This window comes from Cervus elaphus, chromosome 22 (genome assembly GCF_910594005.1).
Source record: "Cervus elaphus chromosome 22, mCerEla1.1, whole genome shotgun sequence".
Classification (NCBI taxonomy): Eukaryota; Metazoa; Chordata; class Mammalia; order Artiodactyla; family Cervidae; genus Cervus; species Cervus elaphus.
The window spans coordinates 54,619,849-54,639,904 of NC_057836.1; the positions used below are offsets into that span (position 1 = coordinate 54,619,849).

At 38.8% G+C, this 20,056-nt stretch overlaps 1 protein-coding gene across 4 annotated transcripts in view; it reads right to left on the minus strand.

The window, feature by feature from the left end:
* The window catches only part of NR1H4 (nuclear receptor subfamily 1 group H member 4), an 81,043-nt gene that overhangs the window by 47,404 nt on the left and 13,583 nt on the right, over positions 1 to 20,056 (minus strand). For 2 of the 4 annotated variants that reach the window (XM_043882469.1, XM_043882467.1), the window contains exons 2-3: positions 14,185 to 14,310; positions 13,275 to 13,412 (exon numbers count right to left, since the gene is read on the minus strand). In XM_043882469.1, the coding sequence (XP_043738404.1) occupies positions 13,275 to 13,353 (79 nt within the window). In that variant the 5' untranslated portion in view covers positions 13,354 to 13,412; positions 14,185 to 14,310. Of the gene's footprint in view, positions 1 to 3,967; positions 4,490 to 13,274; positions 13,413 to 14,184; positions 14,311 to 20,056 lie in introns of those variants that run through there. The other 2 variants (XM_043882466.1, XM_043882465.1) reach the window with 1 other exon arrangement.

Consider the following 20,056-nt stretch of genomic DNA (forward strand, 5'->3'; position numbering starts at 1 on the left):
GCCCAACTTATCTATATAAAACTAGTGCTGAGTCAGTATATCTGACAGTCAAACAGTTTTGGCAATGGTGCTTTGTCTTATGACCACAAAATGGAAGAATATAAAAATATGGAATTATTACAGAAAAAAGATAAAACATAAGCAAAATTTTGATCTATTTAGTAGTTAAATATGATTAAAATTCCTGGAGTGAATACAACTGAAAATAGTTAAAAGCATTAAAATCATTAGTTTCACCTAGATTTATCCTCCAACCCATCTTACCCCTACTCAACTCCCCATTCCCACCCCCAGCCCCAGATTCTCTCCATCTACAGGTCCAGTAAGGTTAAGCAACTTGCCTGAAGTCACATAATCAATTAAAGAGAGAATGTTGGTTCTCTAGAATATAAAGAAATGTATAGTTGTTTTCTCTTCAAAATTCCAAGATCTCTGAGCATTCTTTCAATAAATCTTTTACAAATCAAGAGACACCATGGAGTTCCAACTCAAGTCAAATCATGTTATCAGTATCATGTCAATCTCTGGAATCATTTCAAATTAAAATGGAAAGCTTTCATAAAGACATCAATTCTACTATATGAAATTAATAAACAGGGTGAGATTATGATAGCAGCACACACAGTATTATTAAATAACACCTTTATTCTCAAAGCACATCCACTTCTAGTATTTCATAGTGTTTCCACCAAATCCCCACAGAGTAGAGACAATAAATATGCAGGCAACTTACAAAAATCCAGCATGAATACCATGCTCCAAAATAGTGGAACAAGAAGAGCTTCCATGAACTGACTATAAGATTTTAAACAACTGCCTAACATTTTTCTGTTTTCTCCTGTAAAATGAGGCTACTAACAACCAGCCTTCCTATCTCACAAGGTAGTTTTGAGTATAAGATACAGTTTCTGAGAAAAAGTTTTGGTAAGTTAAACACCATAAAAAGGCATGTTCATTTCCTAAAGAATCCAGCAAAATCTTGATTCTAATGACAGTTAATTGATAGTTAACTAGTAAATATTAATCACATTAATCTGTTTTGAAATGTTAGCTATCTTTTAAATAAGATATATATATACATATATATACATATATTCTAATGACAGTTAATTGATAGTTAATTAGTAAATATTAATACACATTGATCTGTTTTGATATGTTAGCTATCTTTTAAATAAGATATATATATATATACATGTATATACGTATATATATATACATATATATACATACATACATATATGTACATATGTGTGTGTGTGTGTATATATATCTCTCTCTTACAATTTGCTAAACACAGAACTGGGTTCTGTCTTGTGAACAAGACAGAAAAGAGACAGGAGAGGCCCCAGACTTTCTCTTGTTCATGTGCTCGGGGTTGAAGGTATGTCAAGGGCTGGGATAAAACCAAGTAAACGAATACAGAATTTTCTGACACAGCATGAGATGTTGAGAGGGCAAAGGTAGGTCAACTTTAGAGTTTACTTTCTGAAAAGGTAAATTTATTTCTGCTTTAATACAATTTATGAATGATTTCTTAAGAATCAGTTTATCAAGAAATAGGAGAATTTGGATTTCTTTACAATAGGAAATTTTCTGTGGGAGTTTAGGGAAGAGTTCTTAAATGGGAACACTTGAATGGACTCCAGGAGAGCCTGAGACCCCCTGCAAAATGAAGAAAATTTTTCTGGGTAGAGAGTCCTTTAGTAGCATTTAACAGTTTCTCTAAAGGAGTAGACCAAAGGGAAATTTCTGAGACGGAAGCCCTCTATAGCTTTCAACATGTTAGCTGCTAACCATGTGGAATAGTGAACATTTGAAACATGGCTAGTGACAATGAGGAAATGAATTTTTCATTTTCTGTAACTTTAAATAATTAAAATTTAAAATAGCCACGTGTAGCTAATGATGGCCACATCCAACAGCACAGCTCTAAGGACTTTGTGACCAGAACCACTGGGTACCCAGATGGGAGAATCAGGTTCATGTGAGAAGGATGGCGCTTTTTCTTGAACCTGTAGTTAACTGCTGATGAGCCCAATAAAGGGTTCATATTATATGCAGTTTTTCTCCCTGGCACAATGCTGACTCTGGTAAATGTTTCATGAATGGAAAAACTGCCTTCTTGTCCTTTCTTTGTTTCCTAACCCATGGTTCCTCAAGTAGACGATACGACTTGGTTTGTGAAATTGTTTGCCGTTCCTGGTGCCAGCCTTTGTGATGTTGGTACCTCTTCCCACCAAGTTTGTCAACCCATCGCCTGCTCTGTGAAGCCTGACCCAGTTTCCCTAGGTAGAATTAATCTCTCCTCCCCTCTGCACACACTGGTACTGCACACTCAGAAGCATGTACCATTGCTTCTGTTGGTTTACAGGCTCATGTTTCATGCTATATCATTTAAGGTGGTAGGACATAGGCATTACAAGCGCCCTGCCATGCAGACAAATCTGGATTCAGTTTACCTGCAACAAGCTAGATGTATGAACTTGGGAAACACTGAACTTCTTTAAGCTTCTGTTCCTTTCTAATAAAGCTGGGATAATCTAATACGCTACTATGTATAAAACAGATTAACTAGTGAGAACCTACTGTATAGCACAGGGAACTCTACTCAATGCTCTGTGGTGACCTAAAAGGGAAGGAAATCCAAAAAAAGAAGAGAAAAATGTATACGTATAGCTGACTCACTTTGCTATACAGCAGAAACAAATACAACATTGTAAAACAACTATATGCCAATAAAAATTAATTTTAAAAAGGCTAGGACAATATAGTAATTGAAACAAAATCTAGTACCTAGGTGAAAGGTTAAAGATAACCTAAGAAAAAGAATGTGAACTGCCCAGTGCCTGACTAAGCATAAACATTCAATACTTTTTGCTATTGTTGTGGTTAGTCTGTGGACTTTTGGGGAATACATTGGATTACTATATATTATATTCCCTTTTTTCCTTCATTTGTAGCACCTTACACAGTGCCTGACACAGTTTAAATCTTTAATAAATGTTTATTAAATTGAAATGATGGGAAATTTGCTTCTCCGGCCTTCTATCTACTTTCCATTTCTAAATACAGTCTCAGTCATTTTTAAATAATGCATTTAACCAAAATAACATGCTGTGAAGTCTACAATCAGAAATATGTTCAAAATTATAATTATTGTAAAAATGATGAGTTTCTCTAGCTGGAAATTCAAAAGGTAAGATTCTATTTTGAAAAAATATGAAAACAGACAATATTATTTATACTACCTACATTTTAATTATAATCTGTATTACAGTTCAGAGAAAAAAAACATACCGGGTTTAATGCTGAACTCTTTACTCATCTGATTTTCCATTGGCTATTGGGGGAAACCTGTTGTGAAACTATTTCAATAAATTTTTTGGATCTCTTTTTATTTTTCTCACAACAACCCATAGTTTGAAATAAATCTTATATCATGATCCCTATACACACTTATACATATGTATAAATAATCTGAAACAAAATTTCCATGAAATAACACTTATCCTTACCCCTGACTGCACTCTGATATTTCTACTGTACTTATTCAATTCTAAATTTTTAATGCTGGTCACAAGTCACAAAATAGACGTCATGACCCACTAGGATGTAAGACTTGCCATTTTAAAAACATTGCATTCAACAATGTACTTTAAAATGTCTTTTCAAGTGTCCGAGGGCATTAATATTTTAGCTGCCTAGCGTTTAACTTGGAAGAACTGTGCCACTTTGACACCATATCCAGTGAAGAATTGTAGGGAAAACACACTTAGATTTAATCTCTATGAGATATTCACCTACCTCAAACCCTACCACCCCAGCCAGCTTTTCACCCGTCTCTGGTTCTGACTGAGCCATCTTCGAGGGAGCTCTGTTGCTGAAATCTCAAGCAAAAGTCCCCCACGCTGCCTCAGTCCATTGGCAGAAGCTCCATCGTGAGCAGCTGTGAACACTCTCTTACCTTTGGCAGGCTTCACGCTCATCACTTCCATGGCGAATCCTGAAGACGTGTGGCTGTGACAAGGACTGATTTGGACTGGATTTTCTAACTCCTGAAACTGCATTACCATTCTTAGCTTACTCACAGCAACTGAAAATGAGACTAGGTGAGGAGTGACAGGGGCCAGAGGTTGTGCGGTTTACTGATTAACTTCATTACTGAGCAGAATATTTGTAAATGTTTATGGGAAAAGTCCTCGATGCCAAATCGCCTAGTAAGCTGGAAAGCAGCCTCTTAGACAAACATTTGGGGGAGCACATTCCAATTTAGGAGTTTTCAGAGGATAGATTTTGGTTCAGTGGCTCTAAAAGTGGATTTGAGGGTCTAGTGCCATGTTCTATGTTTTGGCATTTGTTCCTCTCAAAAGGGTACAGAATGGTATAATTTTGTAATGTCAGGAAACATGAAAGCATAATACTGAACGGTGTGAGGCCAATTAATCTGGGTTTATACCCAGTGTTATGGGTAGAACTGTGTCCCCTCCCCACAGTCAGCAAGTGGAAGTTCTAACTCCTAGCTCCTCAGTATGCAACACGGTTTGGAGACCGGGTCTTAACAGAGCTAACCAAGTGAAAATGAGGCCATTAGATTGGTTCCTAATCCCATATGACTGGCATCTTTATGCAAACAGGAAATCTGTATTTCAGACACAGAAGCTCAAAGAAAAGGTGATGCAAAAGACACAGGGAAACGTCATCTACAAGCTAAGAAGAGAGGCCAGAAACAGATCTGTCCGTTTCAGCCTTTGGAAAGAGCCAACTCAGCCTTGATTTTGAACTTTTAACCTCCAAACTGGTACAACAATACATCTGTCATCTAACCCACCCAATATGTGGTATTTTATTACAGCGGCCTCAGCCAACTGATACATGCAGGCTCCCTTGGCACTCACTAGCTCTATGGATCATAGACAAACCACTGCCTCAGTTTTCTCATCTGCAAAATGGGACTGATAACCACACAACCTCAGAGAGTTATTATGAGGATTAAATCAAATAATATTTATTAAATGCTTAGCACACTGGGTGGCTACCCATCATCATTATATTGATATTTTCATTATTCAGCCTTGGACTCACAATGTAGGGTGGTTTGCTTCCTGAGTAAGAATAATTTCTGTGGCATAACCTGTGGATACCAAGCTTGTGACTGTGGGTTATTTTTTGGAAGGGAGGGCTTTAGAATAGGACTCAGTAGTTCTGGGGTTCAGCTCAGGGATAATGCAACCAGACAGATCAACAGATGGTAAAACATAATTCCTGCCCTGCTTCCCTCGTGGACCTGCTGTGAAGATAAAATGACATAATACATATGAAAGCAGTTTTAAAAGGCAAACATGATCTATATAAACATAATAATCACTGCTAAGCCATTTCTACAACCTTGACAGGTTTACAAAGTGGCTCTCTATGCATTGGGCTTCCCTGGTAGCTCAGATGGTAAAGAATCTGCCTGCAGTGTGGGAGACCTGGGTTCGCTCTCTGGGTTGGGAAGATCCCCTGGAGGAGGGCATGGCAACGCACTCCAGCATTCTTGCCTGGAGAATCCCCATAGACAGGTGAGTGGCAGGCTACAGTCCATGGGGTCGCAAAGACTGAGCAACTAAGCGCACGCACACACACACACACACACCCATTATCTCACCTGATTCTTACTTGCGCACCTTGAGGAAGGTATTATTTCTGACGCCCACTATCTTTTACCTTGTTTTGCAGACTTGGAAAGCAATTCAGTGAACTTATGTGATTTGTCTTAAGTTACCCAGCTATTAAGGGATGAAGCTAAGGCTCTAATCCAGGTCTTCTCACTCAGAGACTTGTGGTGGAAAAGCTAAAGCACACCTGCCCTCACTGCCAGGAAAGAGTGATGGTTCCTGGGTGTATTTCAGTTTGGATTGCTCAACCAAGAATAACCATTTTCAAAGCTGTTTTCAATCCTCGAAATACATTTTTCCCCTGAAGGTCTGTGCTGTTTGAAACAGTAGCCACTGCCCACATATGGCTGCTGCTGCTGCTGCTAAGTCGCCTCAGCCGTGTCCGACTCTGTGCGACCCCATAGACGGCAGCCCACCAGGCTCCCCCTTCCCTGGGATTCTCCAGGCGAGAACCCTGGAGTGGGTTGCCATTTCCTTCTCCAATGCGTGAAAGTGAAGTCGTTCAGTCGTGTCTGACTCTTAGTGGTCCCATGGACTGCAGCCTACCAGGCCCCTGCATCCATGGGATTTCCCAGGCAAGAGTACTGGAGTGGGGTGCCATTGCCTTCTCCCCATATATGGCTACTTAAATTTAAATTCAGTTCAGTCACTCAGTAGTGTCCAACTCTTTGGGACCCCATGGACTGCACCTCGCTAGGCCTCCCTGTCTATCACCAAGTCCTGGAGTTTAAATTAATTTAATTCAAATTAAATTAGAATTAATCCCTCAGTTACACTAGTCCCATTTTAAGTGATCAGTAGTGGTTACTGCATTAGACAAAGTAAACCTACAACATTTTTTATCACCACAGAAAGTTCTACTGGACAGCACTGTTGCAGATGGTACTTGGGAACAATGTGAATGATATGCCAGTTGTGCCAAATGGGGGCATTAGCTATGATGCCATAAAAAAGGGAAGTCCCAGAGCAAACTCTAACAATGATTTTCTGAGAACTATCCTTGAGAAAAGACTTGACCAACAGTCTCACTGGAAAGACCTTCTCCACTGAGAAGGTGAATAGGAGTGTTCTCTTAGCCTGAATCCTTATTCATCCAAATCTGATTTCCTGGTCTGGACTATACTTTGGTTGTCTATTCACTATCTATGGAATCTTAGCAGATTATTTAACATCCTCAGATCTCTATTTTCTCATCATCAAAAGGGGAATAGTAATGGTATCTACCCTATAAAAGTGTTATGAGAATTAACATTAATAGTAAATAGAGTATTTACAATGTGCCAGGCATTCCTCTGAGAATTCTTTAAATGAGATTAGTAACTCGCACAAAGTTAAGTAATCTGCCTATGACCTCATACCAGTGATATGGGACTGGCATAGATGGGACTGAATGCAGAATCCACTAACCAATCTAAAATGTGCTTCACACGATGCCTGACATGTAGAAAGGGCTCAAGAAACGGCAGTGGTTATGATCACATTTTTCTTTTTTAACCGCTGTAAATGTATAAATTTGCAGCCTGATCTCATAGTCAACCTTTCTCAGTTTGGTTATCCTGAGAGTCCTTGAGACCTATTTCTTAGCCTGCAAGGTTGAGAGCCAGGCCTTGGATGGTAGTGGATTCACCAACTAGCTGGCCAGCCGGTACCTCACTGCATGCCTCTTCCAAACGATGCATGCCCTATCTAAAAGAAGCAGTCATTTATTAAAAAAAAAGAAAGAAGAAGCAGTCATTTATTTTGTAATAGGGAAAGGTTCTACTGATATTCATTTTCCTTCTCCCATTTCTTAACCTTATAACCACAGTACCAGATCAGAGAATCCTGGGAGAGGAAAAACCAAAGCCACAGTGAATTAATAAAAATCTTAGAGACTGCTTCAATCTGTGGTAGAGATACGGGTAATAAAAGGTAGTAACAAAATATTTAAATAAGGCTAAAGCAAAGCTCCATTTTGTCTGAGACAATGGTACTTTCCATCTTCTGGAAACTTTCAGCTTTGATTCACCCACCAGGTCAGAACTATATTGACTTGTGTTAAACTAAGTGAGATGGAAAAAGACTTGAAATCAAATGTCAGAAATATTATACAACATTGCATCTCAAGACCTTTAATTGTACTTTAAAACCATCTGGCTGGTTCTGCAACATCTGAAAGTTTCTTTTAATTTAAGCAAAAGACATAGGCAAGAACCAGATTTCAATAAAAATAAAGCTATACAGAGAATATGAACATCAACAGCTGAGAAAAGCATAACGTAATGAGAAGTAGCTAAAGGAAATGAAGTGTAAGCGGATAGGATTATTTAGGATCTGACCTCCTGTGACTTGCTGGACCTCATTCATAACGGGGCTTTGGAAACACTGTTAGAAACAATAATAAAAGTAACACAAAAATGTAGAGTCCATAGCTGTTGTTAACAATGCTGTAATGCCAACCTGAGACAGAACATGTTTTTTTTCCCTTAGAACACCCAGAAATTTAGCTTGATACTGTTGGTTTCTGTTGGCTCCTTGAAAATTCTTAGCACTCAACAATGTTAAGATCAACAGAATTTCCTCCATTTAATAAGTAGAGCGGTGCTTATCATTCCAACAGTTTAAATAATAACAACTACATTTCAAACCCTGGAGGAGCTATACTGCTTTATGATGCCTTCAGATTTACAGGACACTTTCCCACACAGTCATTCAATCCTCCAACAAGCAGTGAAGTGTTATTATTAACCCCAATTTACAGGGAAGAAAACTGAAGTTCAGAGTCTCAACTGCCTCTGAGACTTTATTTCTTTCAATTTCATCACTTATTTCCACTCACACTCATTGAACTTTTCCCAGTAACACCGGGCTAAAGAAACTGGATTCATCGTACTTGAAATAGTTGGTATGGGAACATAAGATTTGCAGTGATGTGGATGAGCCTAGAATCTGCCATACAGAGCGAAGTAAGTCAGAAAGAGAAAAATAAATCTTGTATATTATCACATATACATGGAATTCTAGGATAACTGTACTGAGTAACCTATTTGCAGGGCAGGAATAGAGAGGCAGATATACAAAATGGACACGTGGACACAGGTTGGGGAAGGACAGGGTAGGATGAGTTGCGAGAGCAGAACTGACATATATATATATACTACCATGTGCAAACAGATAGCTGCTTTGGAATCTGCTGTATATATAACACAGAGAGCTCAGCTCAGGGCTCTGTGATGATCTAGAGGGGCTGTCGTGGGGAGTAGGTTAGAAGGAGGTCCAAGAGGGAGGGGATATATGTATGCATATAGCTGACTCACTTTGTTGCACTGCAGAAATAAACACAACATTATAAAGCAGTTACACTCCAATAAAAAAGATTGTACCTTTTCTTGCTTATTCTGTGCTATAAGAATGGTTTTCTATTTTCTGAGTCTTTCAAACTCTGTGATTTTTTCCTTTAGTTCTTAAACCACAATTTGCTAAAAGAAGACAGATTTTAATTGACATGTCACATTCTACCCTATTCATTATGTCAGACCATGGGAAGCTGTGGACTTTGTCATTATTACCTTTTATTATGTACTAATTGCATAAGACTCTGCCTTCTTCATTCATCAGAGAAGCCTCTCTTAACCCACTCAAATTAATCTTTGACCAAGTTTCCTGGCTTTTGGAATCTCCCAAAGGAAAAGAAACTTGTCTTTTTTAGGTCACCATGCCCTTCCATCCTGAGTCCTGTGTATGGATTGAGTTACCAATGAGTTGGATCCCCATGTGGATTTGTGAGGCAGGCCTGGCCACAGAATGAGTCAAGTGATCTTACAAGGTGATTCCAGACCCATCTCTGTAACTCTGTTTCTTTCCTTCTTTTCTACAAGGTCCAACCGAAGAAAAGAGAACTATAGAACAAATGTACACCATTCCCCCACCCCATCTTAGCTTTCCTTTGAGTATTCCGACTGATCTGGAACCGGGGGGATCCCATTAGCACTGTGTGGCAGCCCCTCTGGTGACGGTGCACACCCTTGGCCCACCTCTCATTTCAGCTGGAGCTGGAGCAGGGGGTCATGCAGAAGCTCGACTCACTTCACACCGGCACCTGTCCTTTCACGAGCAGGCTGCACATCTCTGCTTTTTGCCCAGAGCTTCTCCAAGGACACGGCAGACCACACAGCCTGATTGCACTGGGAGTAGCAAAAGCGCAGCTCAGAAGTGCAGGGCATTAATGCCCCCCGAGTGACCCTCAACCAAAGGGAGCAGAGGTCAGTTAATAACTTCTCCAGTGCCTGGTGCCTTGGTGGACAATTCTCTCTGCTTCTCCCAGTGCAATCAGGCTCTCCTTGCCCACAGCAGTGATCTCTATAATTTACCTCGTCTTGGTTTTTCCTCCTTCCCTGTCTTATCACCCCAGTGCTTGGCTTCTGCTCCCTAGGATCATCTCTCACATGAAGTCTGCACACAATCCTTGCTTCAGGCTCTGCTTTTCAGGGTAACCATTTATATAGATGGAAGGGCTTCCCCTTCTCCTTAAGCAAAGCCTTCTAGAGGGGCCCACAGTCCTCTCTGGAAGCAGCTGAAAGACCTCATTCATGAGATCATTAGTGTATCCACAGCCCATTAGTGAGTGTTCATCAGTATTTGTTGAGTAACATTTATGTTACTTTCTCAATGTCTTAAATTAAATGTCAGTGCCTTGGGATTTAATTATGGCCTTTTGGGTGACCTGCAGGAAGGGGGACCATGCCCAGGACCACCTTAAAAGTCACATCATATGTCAGGTGAGTACCACTGAGTCCAAGTTGCCACTTCCTCACATGACAACTGTAGAGATTTGAGGACTTGAATTCTAGGGGTCCTAGAATTCCCAGCCTAATAATCTCCTTTTACCAATGTTGGTTAATGGAAATATGGGGTCCAGAGCCAGTTCTCTAGACTCTTTCAACTTTCCTCAATAAAAATGAGAAGACAAAGCCCTTCCAAGTCATTCTAGACTTTGGACCTTTGCATTTACATTTCCTTTACCCAGAATACCTCTTCAGATTAAGACTGTCTTTTTTAGCTCAGTTGTCAGCTCCTCAGAGGCCTCCCCTGACCACACAAGTAAGAGCAGCCTCCTTCTTTCAGTTACTATGACATCACCCTCTTTTGTTGTTTCCACAGCACTCACCACTACCTGATATTATTTCATTTATTTATTCCTTTGCCGGTTTCTTGAGAGTTTACTCTCCACTAGGATCTTGCCTGTCTTATTTCCTGCTTTATTCCAACATCCAGCATATGGTCAGTGTTCAATGTCTAGATGGAAGAAATTATAGCCATCCATACGCAATACCATAAACTTCAGTTGCTCTTGTTATAACAACACGATGGCTGGTTTTCAGTACATAGTTAGACCATAGGAAAAGAGTCGAGCTCTCCAGTTAGTTGAGCCTGTGAGTTAAATTTCTGAATTTTGGGCACATCTCAAGATCTACAAGTGGTGACGTAGGTATTGTGGGCTACTCATCCATGAGCCACAGTCTTTTCCCTGGTGCTCTGTACCCTAGGCTCAGAGTGGGAGGTCCAGAGAATGCATCAGTGTCATCAAGACACGAAAGAAGATGGGCAGGAAGGATAACAGAATGCTCTTCATCCTCCCCTTCATCAGACTTTGCTTAGGTATGTTGAACACAGTGAGACAGAGGCCCTGAGGGAAAGCTATGTGGGAGAAAAAAAAACCTTAGACCCGGCTCTAGAACTTAATAGAGAAGACTGAAGAGTAAGAGCCATGCATTGCAGCTTATGCATTTTGTGCTATGTATTCTAAGAAACATTACAGAAAGTGTTAGGAAATTGGATAAGGATATGGTCCTGCAAAGAAGAGATGAGGAAAGAGCACCACTGACAGAAAGCATGAACCACAATGCTTCTATAGAAATCATTTTCAGATGTTTCTAACTTGACAGCTCCTTCACAACTTTTTCTCTATCTACTTACCTCTTTTTCACCTCACCACCACTCAGGTCAGCTTTCAATCTGATGAGCTTGCTTAAAGTAGACTAGTTTGTAAGAAAAATCTTAACAGTTTCCTCTTGATGTATATACAAATTAAAGCTGGATGGATTTGTTTAATAATGATGACATCAGAGTTTAGATTTGGAGATCTTAACATGCAGTCATAAAATTTCAGAGCAGGAAATGGAGTCTATATGTGAAAAAAATAATCTCAAGTGCAACTTTCCTTAGTCTATGATCTGCACCTACAGTCCTAATCATCCTATGAGTTCTGATGAGTAGATACAATACTATAAAGATATCTATGCATTATATTTCTAAGGACCCATAGAAGGGTAGGCTGGAAGTAAATGGTCAAGTGTCCAGACATGGAGGTCTATGTCCCACTGCCCTTGACTGTATCCACAGGATGAAGAAAAGCCAACTGGAAGGAATAAGATGTAGCAAGTATGTCTGAGAACTGGCATTTCATAAATAATTACTGCTGCCTTTAGTTCTCTGCGAGTTACTGATAAACATCTTTTCCCCTTAAACCTCTTTTCTCCTTCCCTACTATTATTTAATGTCTGAGTCTTACTTATTAAGTAGATACTAGGATTAATAAAATATAGTCACTGCCCTTAGATGCTCTTAAACTGAATGGGGGCAGGTAGTCATGTAAAGGGATAATAATGACCCCTTCTTGGAAATGACCTGATAAACCACTTCACACTAATGCTAATGACTAGTAGGTAATAGTATAAGCTATTGATTAATATCTTCCAGGGACTTCTGCAACCAAATAGGGGATGGTGCCTTAACACATTGAATTTTGTGTAACTTCAAGTGTTTGCATTCTCACTATCATCATCGATCATGGTTCATATTTCAACATAGCGTAAAAAACTGCGAGTATCCAAGCCTCCCAGCAGAGTTACAAAGCAGAAGGGAACCTATTTTAAGAGTGGAAGAAAGCTGCTCTACCCCACCCAAAATACTGCCCCTGCCAACATTTTGCTGATGTTCTCAATTCAAACTCTTTATAATGAGGTGTTTTTTTTTTTAATAAAAGCATAACGTGGAGCAATAGATCATTTTATGGTATCATCTAGTTACAGATCTACTGAAAACAGCTTAGTACAATTTGTGCTCAATCCAGTTTAAATGACTAATCCTGACAGTGTGCCATATCTCTCCAGTACCGGAAGAAGGGCGGAAAGGAAACGCAGCACGGAGCTGTAATCTAAGTAACCTCAGCCTTTAATAGGTATAATATTAAACCGTAAGAATCATGATTTCATACTTTAGTACATCCTATAATAATATTAGAATTAGCCCTAGACAGGAATGTATTTCTACTCCCAGCTCTGTTAATTATCTAGCCCCGTGGCCTTGGACAAGTCACAAAACTCTCTGACTCTTGCAGTTCTCATCTATAAAAAAGACTATTACGTTCAATGAATCCAAGGTCTGATCTATCTCTAACCTTGCAGAGTAGCTAATGTCTATGGAGTACTTGGAACAAAAAAATTTTCTGGACTCTCTCTGGACTTAACAGTTAAGTTTTTTTGCTTTTGTATGTCCAAATTGCAGTTTGTTGTGTTTTTTTTTTTTGTTTGTTTGGTTTTTTTTACTAATATTTGAATGAACTTGACAACTTACCAAATAAATTGTCAGAAAGAGAAAATTCATCTGTGGCAGGTAAGTGGGAGTGTTCAATGAGATTCATTTTTGATCCCATCCAAACTTTTCTACTTGAAAATGTATTACCTTCGTTATGGTAGTCTTCAAAAAAATCCCCTGAAAGGTAAATAAATACATAGAGTGTTAGGGAGGGTGGGGAGATGATTAAGAAAGAGAGGGAGAGACAGAGCAAGCTAATTTTAACAAGCACAAAAGACTCCATTTGTAGACATTTTATCATAGCTTTTCTTTACATGTCTTTCCTTGATAATTACCATTTTTACACTCATTTGGACTTACAAATGTCTAAGATATATGCTTTCTGAATAGATACTCTCTAATTTATCTGGGAAAATACCACATGTTTTCATTTGTTTTCAGCACTTGGAGATTTGGGCAAGATATGATGATATTTTGGATATGTCTATTTTATGTATAGAAAAAACAAAAACAAATATAAAAGCCTTGATTAAAAATGGGGTGAATCAATATATCTTAAATTTTACACTGAAGATGAACATGTCTTTGCAAGACACAAAAATGATTTCAGATCACTTCCTACCAGAATTTTTCATTTTCTTTTTTTGGCTGTACTGTGCAGCTTATAGGATCTTAGTTCACCAACCAGGGATTGAACCCACACCCCCAACAGTGAAAGCATATAGTCTTATCAACTGGACCACCAGGAATTCCTTGGAATTTTCTTAAGTTGAGTAGGCTTCATATTAGCAGATAAAAAATTCAGAAGATGTTCATCCAAGATCTTTATTTTTGCCTTTTAGAGAAAATTTAAGGGGCTTACATTTTCATTCTCATGGTCTACTTTGTCATGTATTTAATCTAGGGTAAAAGAAGCTATGGCAAGAAGAAAAATAATGGTAAGTCTCACCCAAACGTCTGAAGTTTCATCCTGAGAAGATGTCCAGGGTATATCCAAAAGCCCAAGAGATGCAGTGTTCACTTTTACCTATATTTCTAGTTCTTCCTTCCCTCCTTCCAATATGTCTTCTACCCCCTGAAAAAGTAATGAAAAAAGTTGAATAATGAAAAGGTATGTTCTCAGAACACTTTTTTCAAGGCCATCTTCTGAGGATGGTTTTTAAACTCTTAATCCTGTCTTTACCAACAAATCATTTCATTTACAGATAACTACTTATATTTACAACTCAGAAAGAGAATACAGGGGGTTTGTTGGGCAAATATTTATTTCATTAGAACTTCCTTATTATTCACAGCTCTCTGTTTCCTCCTCACTCAGCAAGATGTTCCAGATCAAGCAGAAGTGACAGTTCAAGCAGATATTTGGTTGCTGGTAAGGTAGTCCACCAGACTACATTTGTTGTATGCAGTCATTTATTCATGTTTTCAACAAATATTTATTGAGAAGTTATTCTGGAATAAGCTCTGTGCTGGATCTTTGAAAATAAAATAACAGTAAAAATATCATCCAAGATCTTTGATATCAAGCTTAATGAGGAATAGAGACATTAAAAAACAATCACAGGAATACACAGATGATTACATGTTTTCTTGAAAGCTGCTGATAAAGGCATAGATGAGGATGTTATAGTGGGGACCAGCCTGTATTAGATTCAAGAGGCCTTCTCACCACCCTGAAGTCAGGAGGGAAAGGGATGTGAAAAGGAGTCAAGATAGGGAAGTAGCTGGAGGAAAATGTGTGATTTTGAGGGCAATTTTTAAAGACAAGCAATAATGAGAAAACAGAAACAAAAATTAAGGAAACAATTCCATTCACTATTGCAATGAAAAGAATAAAATACTTAGGAATATATCTACCTAAAGAAACAAAAGACCTATTTATAGAAAACTATAAAACACTGGTGAAAAAAAATCAAAGAGGAAACAAATAGATGGAGAAATATACCGTGTTCATGGATCAGAAGAATCAATAGAGGGAAAATGAGTATACTAGCCAAAGCAATCTATAGATTCAATGCAACCCCTATCAAGCTACCAACGGTATTTTTCAGAGAACTAGAACAAATAATTTCACAATTTGTATGGAAATACAGAAAACCTAGAATAGCCAAAGCATTCTTGAGAAAGAAGAATGGAACTGGATATCAAGCTACCAACGGTATTTTTCAGAGAACTAGAACAAATAATTTCACAATTTGTATGGAAATACAGAAAACCTAGAATAGCCAAAGCATTCTTGAGAAAGAAGAATGGAACTGGAGGGATCAACCTGCCTGACTTCAATCTCTACTACAAAGCCACAGTCATCAAGACAGTATGGTACTGGCACAAAGACAGAAATATAGATCAGTGGGACAAAATAGAAAGCCCAGAGATAAATCCACTCACCTATGGACACCTTATCTTTGACAAAGGAGGCAAGAATATACAATGGAGAAAAGACAATCTCTTTAACAAGTGGTGCTGGGAAAACTTGTCAACCACTTGTAAAAGAATGAAACTAGAACATTTTCTAATACCATACACAAAACACCATACACAAAAATAAACTCAAAATGGATTAAAGATCTAAACATAAGACCAGAAACTATTAAACTTTTAGAGGAAACATAGGCAAAACACTCTCCAACATAAACCATAGCAGGATCCTCTATGACCCACCTCCCAGAATATTGGAAATAAAAACAAAAATAAACAAATGGGACCTAATTAAAATTAAAAGCTTCTGCACAACAAAGGAAACTATAAGCAAGGTGAAAAAATAGCCTTCAGAATGGGAGAAAATAATAGCAAATGAAACAATGGACAAAGAATTAATCTCAAAAATATACAAGCAACTCCTGCAGCTCAATTCCAGAAAAATAAATGACCCAATCAAAAAGTGGGCCAAAGAACTAAGCAGACATTTCTCCAAAGAAGACATACACATGAAAAGATGCTCAACATCACTCATTATCAGAGAAATATCATTATCAGAGAAATACAAATCAAAACCACAATGAAGTACCATTTCACTCCAGTCAGAATGGCTGCTATCCAAAAGTCTACAAGCAATAAATGCTGGAGAGGGTGTGGAGAAAAGGGAACCCTCTTACACTGTTGGTGGGAATGCAAACTAGTACAGCCACTATGGAGAACAGTGTGGAGATTCCTTAAAAAACTGGAAATAGAACTGCCATATGACCCAGCAACCCCACTGCTGGGCATACACACTGAGGAAACCAGAATTGAAAGAGACACGTGCACCCCAATGTTCATTGCAGCACTGTTTATAATAGCCAGGACATGGAAGCAACCTAGATGTCCATCAGCAGATGAATGGCTAAGAAAGCTGTGGTACATATACACAATGGAGTATTACTCAGCCATTAAAAAGAATACATTTGAATCAGTTCTAATGAGGTGGATGAAACTGGAGCCTATTATACAGAGTAAGTATAGAAGTAAGCCAGAAAGAAAAACACCAATACAGTATACTAACACATATATATGGAATTTAGAAAGATGGTAATGATAACCCTGTATGCGAGATGGCAAAAGAGACACAGATGTATAGAACAGTCTTTTGGACTCTGTGGGAGAGGGCAAGGGCAGGATGATATGGGAGAATGGCATTGAAACATGTATATTATCATATGTGAAATGAATCACCAGTCCAGGTTCAATGCATGATACAGGGTGCTCGGGGCTGGTGCACTGGGATGACCAGTGGGATGGGATGGGGAGGGAGATGGGAGGGGGGGTTCAGGATGGGGAACACATGTACATCCATGGCAAATTCAAGTCAATGTATGGCAAGACCAATACAATATTGTAAAGTAAAATAAATAAATTAATTAATTTAAAAAATTAAAAAACAAAAACAAAAAAATAAAGACAAGCAATTTCAGGTCACATCTAGAATATACCAGAGAGATTGAAGAAACAGGAGAGAGTGGCTGTTGAGAAATGATACAAGCTGTATCCACTGTGGGACTGCAGACATACCTGAGTCCATCTGGTGAACCACTGGCCTAGCCCTACCAAAGTCTACTGTCCAATAAGCCAAGAGGCTTGTTAGGAGAAAACTCATCCTAAAGTCAGAGGGAACCAGGAACCATGATCTTCACCTCAAAGTAAAGCCTCGGTCCTTAGAGGAATGTGTAATCCTCAATGTGGCACAGTGTTTGACCAACCTGTATTAGATTCAAGAGGTCTTCTTGACACTCTGAGGTAAGAAGGGAGAGGGGTATAAATAAAGATGAGTCTGGAAATATTGAACTGTAAGATAGAACTTCCAAAAGAATGAAACAGGGAGGAGAGAGCTCATCTCACTTCCATCCCCACCTTCAAACAACTGCAACATATCATAATCACAGAAGCTTTGACTCCAAGGGGACTCTGGGCCTTTCTGGGGCATCTGTGAAACAGTGGTACCATCTAGGTATCACCATAACCCATGGAAACGTGCCCAGCAGAGGAATTGTGACCATTTGTTGGGCACTGCTTTCCCCCATGAACACAAAAAGTAACAGAAGCAGTGGCCAGAGTAGACTTGATGATGAACGAACATAAAGAGATCCCAGGGCATTCCTAAAACATCTGCAGGGAGAGGAGGGCTTTGATAAGGAACTAGAAGTCCTGAGGAGTAAACCAGTAAAAATTCAGTTGTCACTACTGATGGGACCACATTCATACTCATATGCTAGCTGTGTGTGTGCGTGCTCAGTTGTGTCTGACTCTTTGTGACCCCGTGGACTATAGCCCGCCAGCCTCCTCTGTCCATGGGATTTCTCAGGCAAGAATACTGGAGTGCGTAGCCTTTCCCTTCTCCAGGGGATCTTCCCAATCCAGGGATTGAACTTGCATCTCATCCTTGGTAGGCTGATTATCACTGAGCCACCTGGGAAGCCCCTGGTAGGCTAACAACAAAAATCTCCCAGAATCCAGACAGTTGACTAAGTCTGCTCAAATCAGGTCTGTTAGTTATGATTTCTGAAGGGGGTTAGTACAAAGGAAACTCTTTAATTTTTGAAATGGTAACATAAGCACATGGCAAGCAATTCAAACACTACACTGAAAAATAAATCTTCCTTGAGTTCTGTCACCCTTTTCCCTTGCCACCAGAGCTGGTTTCTTGGGTATCCTTCTCATACTGTATCCACTCTTAGCATAAAGGGCCCCATACCTTAAACTGGAGTATGGCAAACTACTGCCTGTAGGCCAGAGCTGGCCTACCACCTGTTTTTGTAAAGCCTGTGAACTAAGAATGGTTTTTACGTTTTCATATAGTTGGGAAAATATCAGAAGAAAGAAATTTCATGACATGAAAATTATATAAAATTCACATTTAAATGTTCATCAACAAAGTTTTATTGGCTCACAGACACATTCATTTGTTTCTGGACAATCTATGGTTTCTTTTTCCCTGCAATGGCAGAGTTGAATAGTTGCAACACACACTGTATGACCCACAAAACCAAAATCCATTTACTATCTAGCCCCTTTGTGGGAAAAGATTGTTTCCTCCTGCCTTATATAAAGAATAGAAGAAAAATTTAAAAATCAAAGTAATATCATAGTAAACTATGAATAACTATAATGAGTACCTTGGGGGTGTGACCCCACTTAATTTTATACATATCATGATAGTAGACTTTTCTTTGCCTCTTGACAGATCCTTCCTGGGTTTGGCAGCTTTAGTCTTAATTATCCTGTGATTTAATGAGCACCTTCCATGTACGACAAAGGTCCATATTGTCAAAGCTATGGTTTTTCCAGTAGTCATGTATGGATGTGAGAGCTGGACCATAAAGAAGACTGAGTGCCAAAGAAATGATACTTTCAAACTGTGGTGCTGGAGAAGACTCTTGAGATCTTGCACAGCAAGATCAAACCAGCCAATCCTAAAGAAAATTAACCCTGAATATTTATTGGAAGGACTGATCCTGCAGTTGAAGCTCCAATACTTCAGCCACTTATGCAAAGAGTTGACTCATTTGAAAAGACCCTGATGCTGGGAAAGATTGAGGGCAGGAGGAGAAGGGGGTGACAGAGGATGAGATGGTTTGATGGAATCATCAACCAAATGGACATGAGTTTGAGCAAACTCTGGGAGATAGTGAAGGACAGGGAAGCCTGGTGTGCTGCTGTCCATGGGGTCACAAACAGCTGGACACGACTGAGAAACTGAACAACAAAAACTACGTCTGAAGCATTTAGCAAATGTTTCCACACATCTGTGTCTTCCTTTCTCCAATACTCTTCCCTTCCTTTGGGGGAATTGCTTCACAATAGGAGAATATCTCCCTGGAAGATCTAAGAAAGATCGTAGCTCTGGAGTCTTTTTTCCTCCTTGATTTCTCTCTTCCATACAAGGAGTCATTTTATAGGTTGAGAATAAGAAAATGAATATTCTCTACCTTAGTGACCTTTGAATTTTGCTTGCTTACCCCCAAAAATGAAGTTTTAAAAAAAATGATATGCTCCCTCAACACATTTTTGGGTTGGCATCTAAAGTTTTCTACTAAAAAATAAACTAGTTCAAAAACTGTAATTGCTGATATATTGCAAAAATTGACATTTTTACATGTTATTACATCACTCAAATCTCTTCAATTAAATCTAAATACCACAGCAACTTAATAATCTTCTTCATCATTCTAAGAAATACAAGGAAATGTTCTTTAAATATTGGGAAAAAAATTTAATCATCCCTGTCCTTTTTTGAGTTCCCATTGCATTCCACTACACTGCAGAATTTTATCCTAACATATGGTTGAATGTCTATTACTGAATATTCTATCATATTTTCTATAACTAAGTTTTGTATACAAATTTGG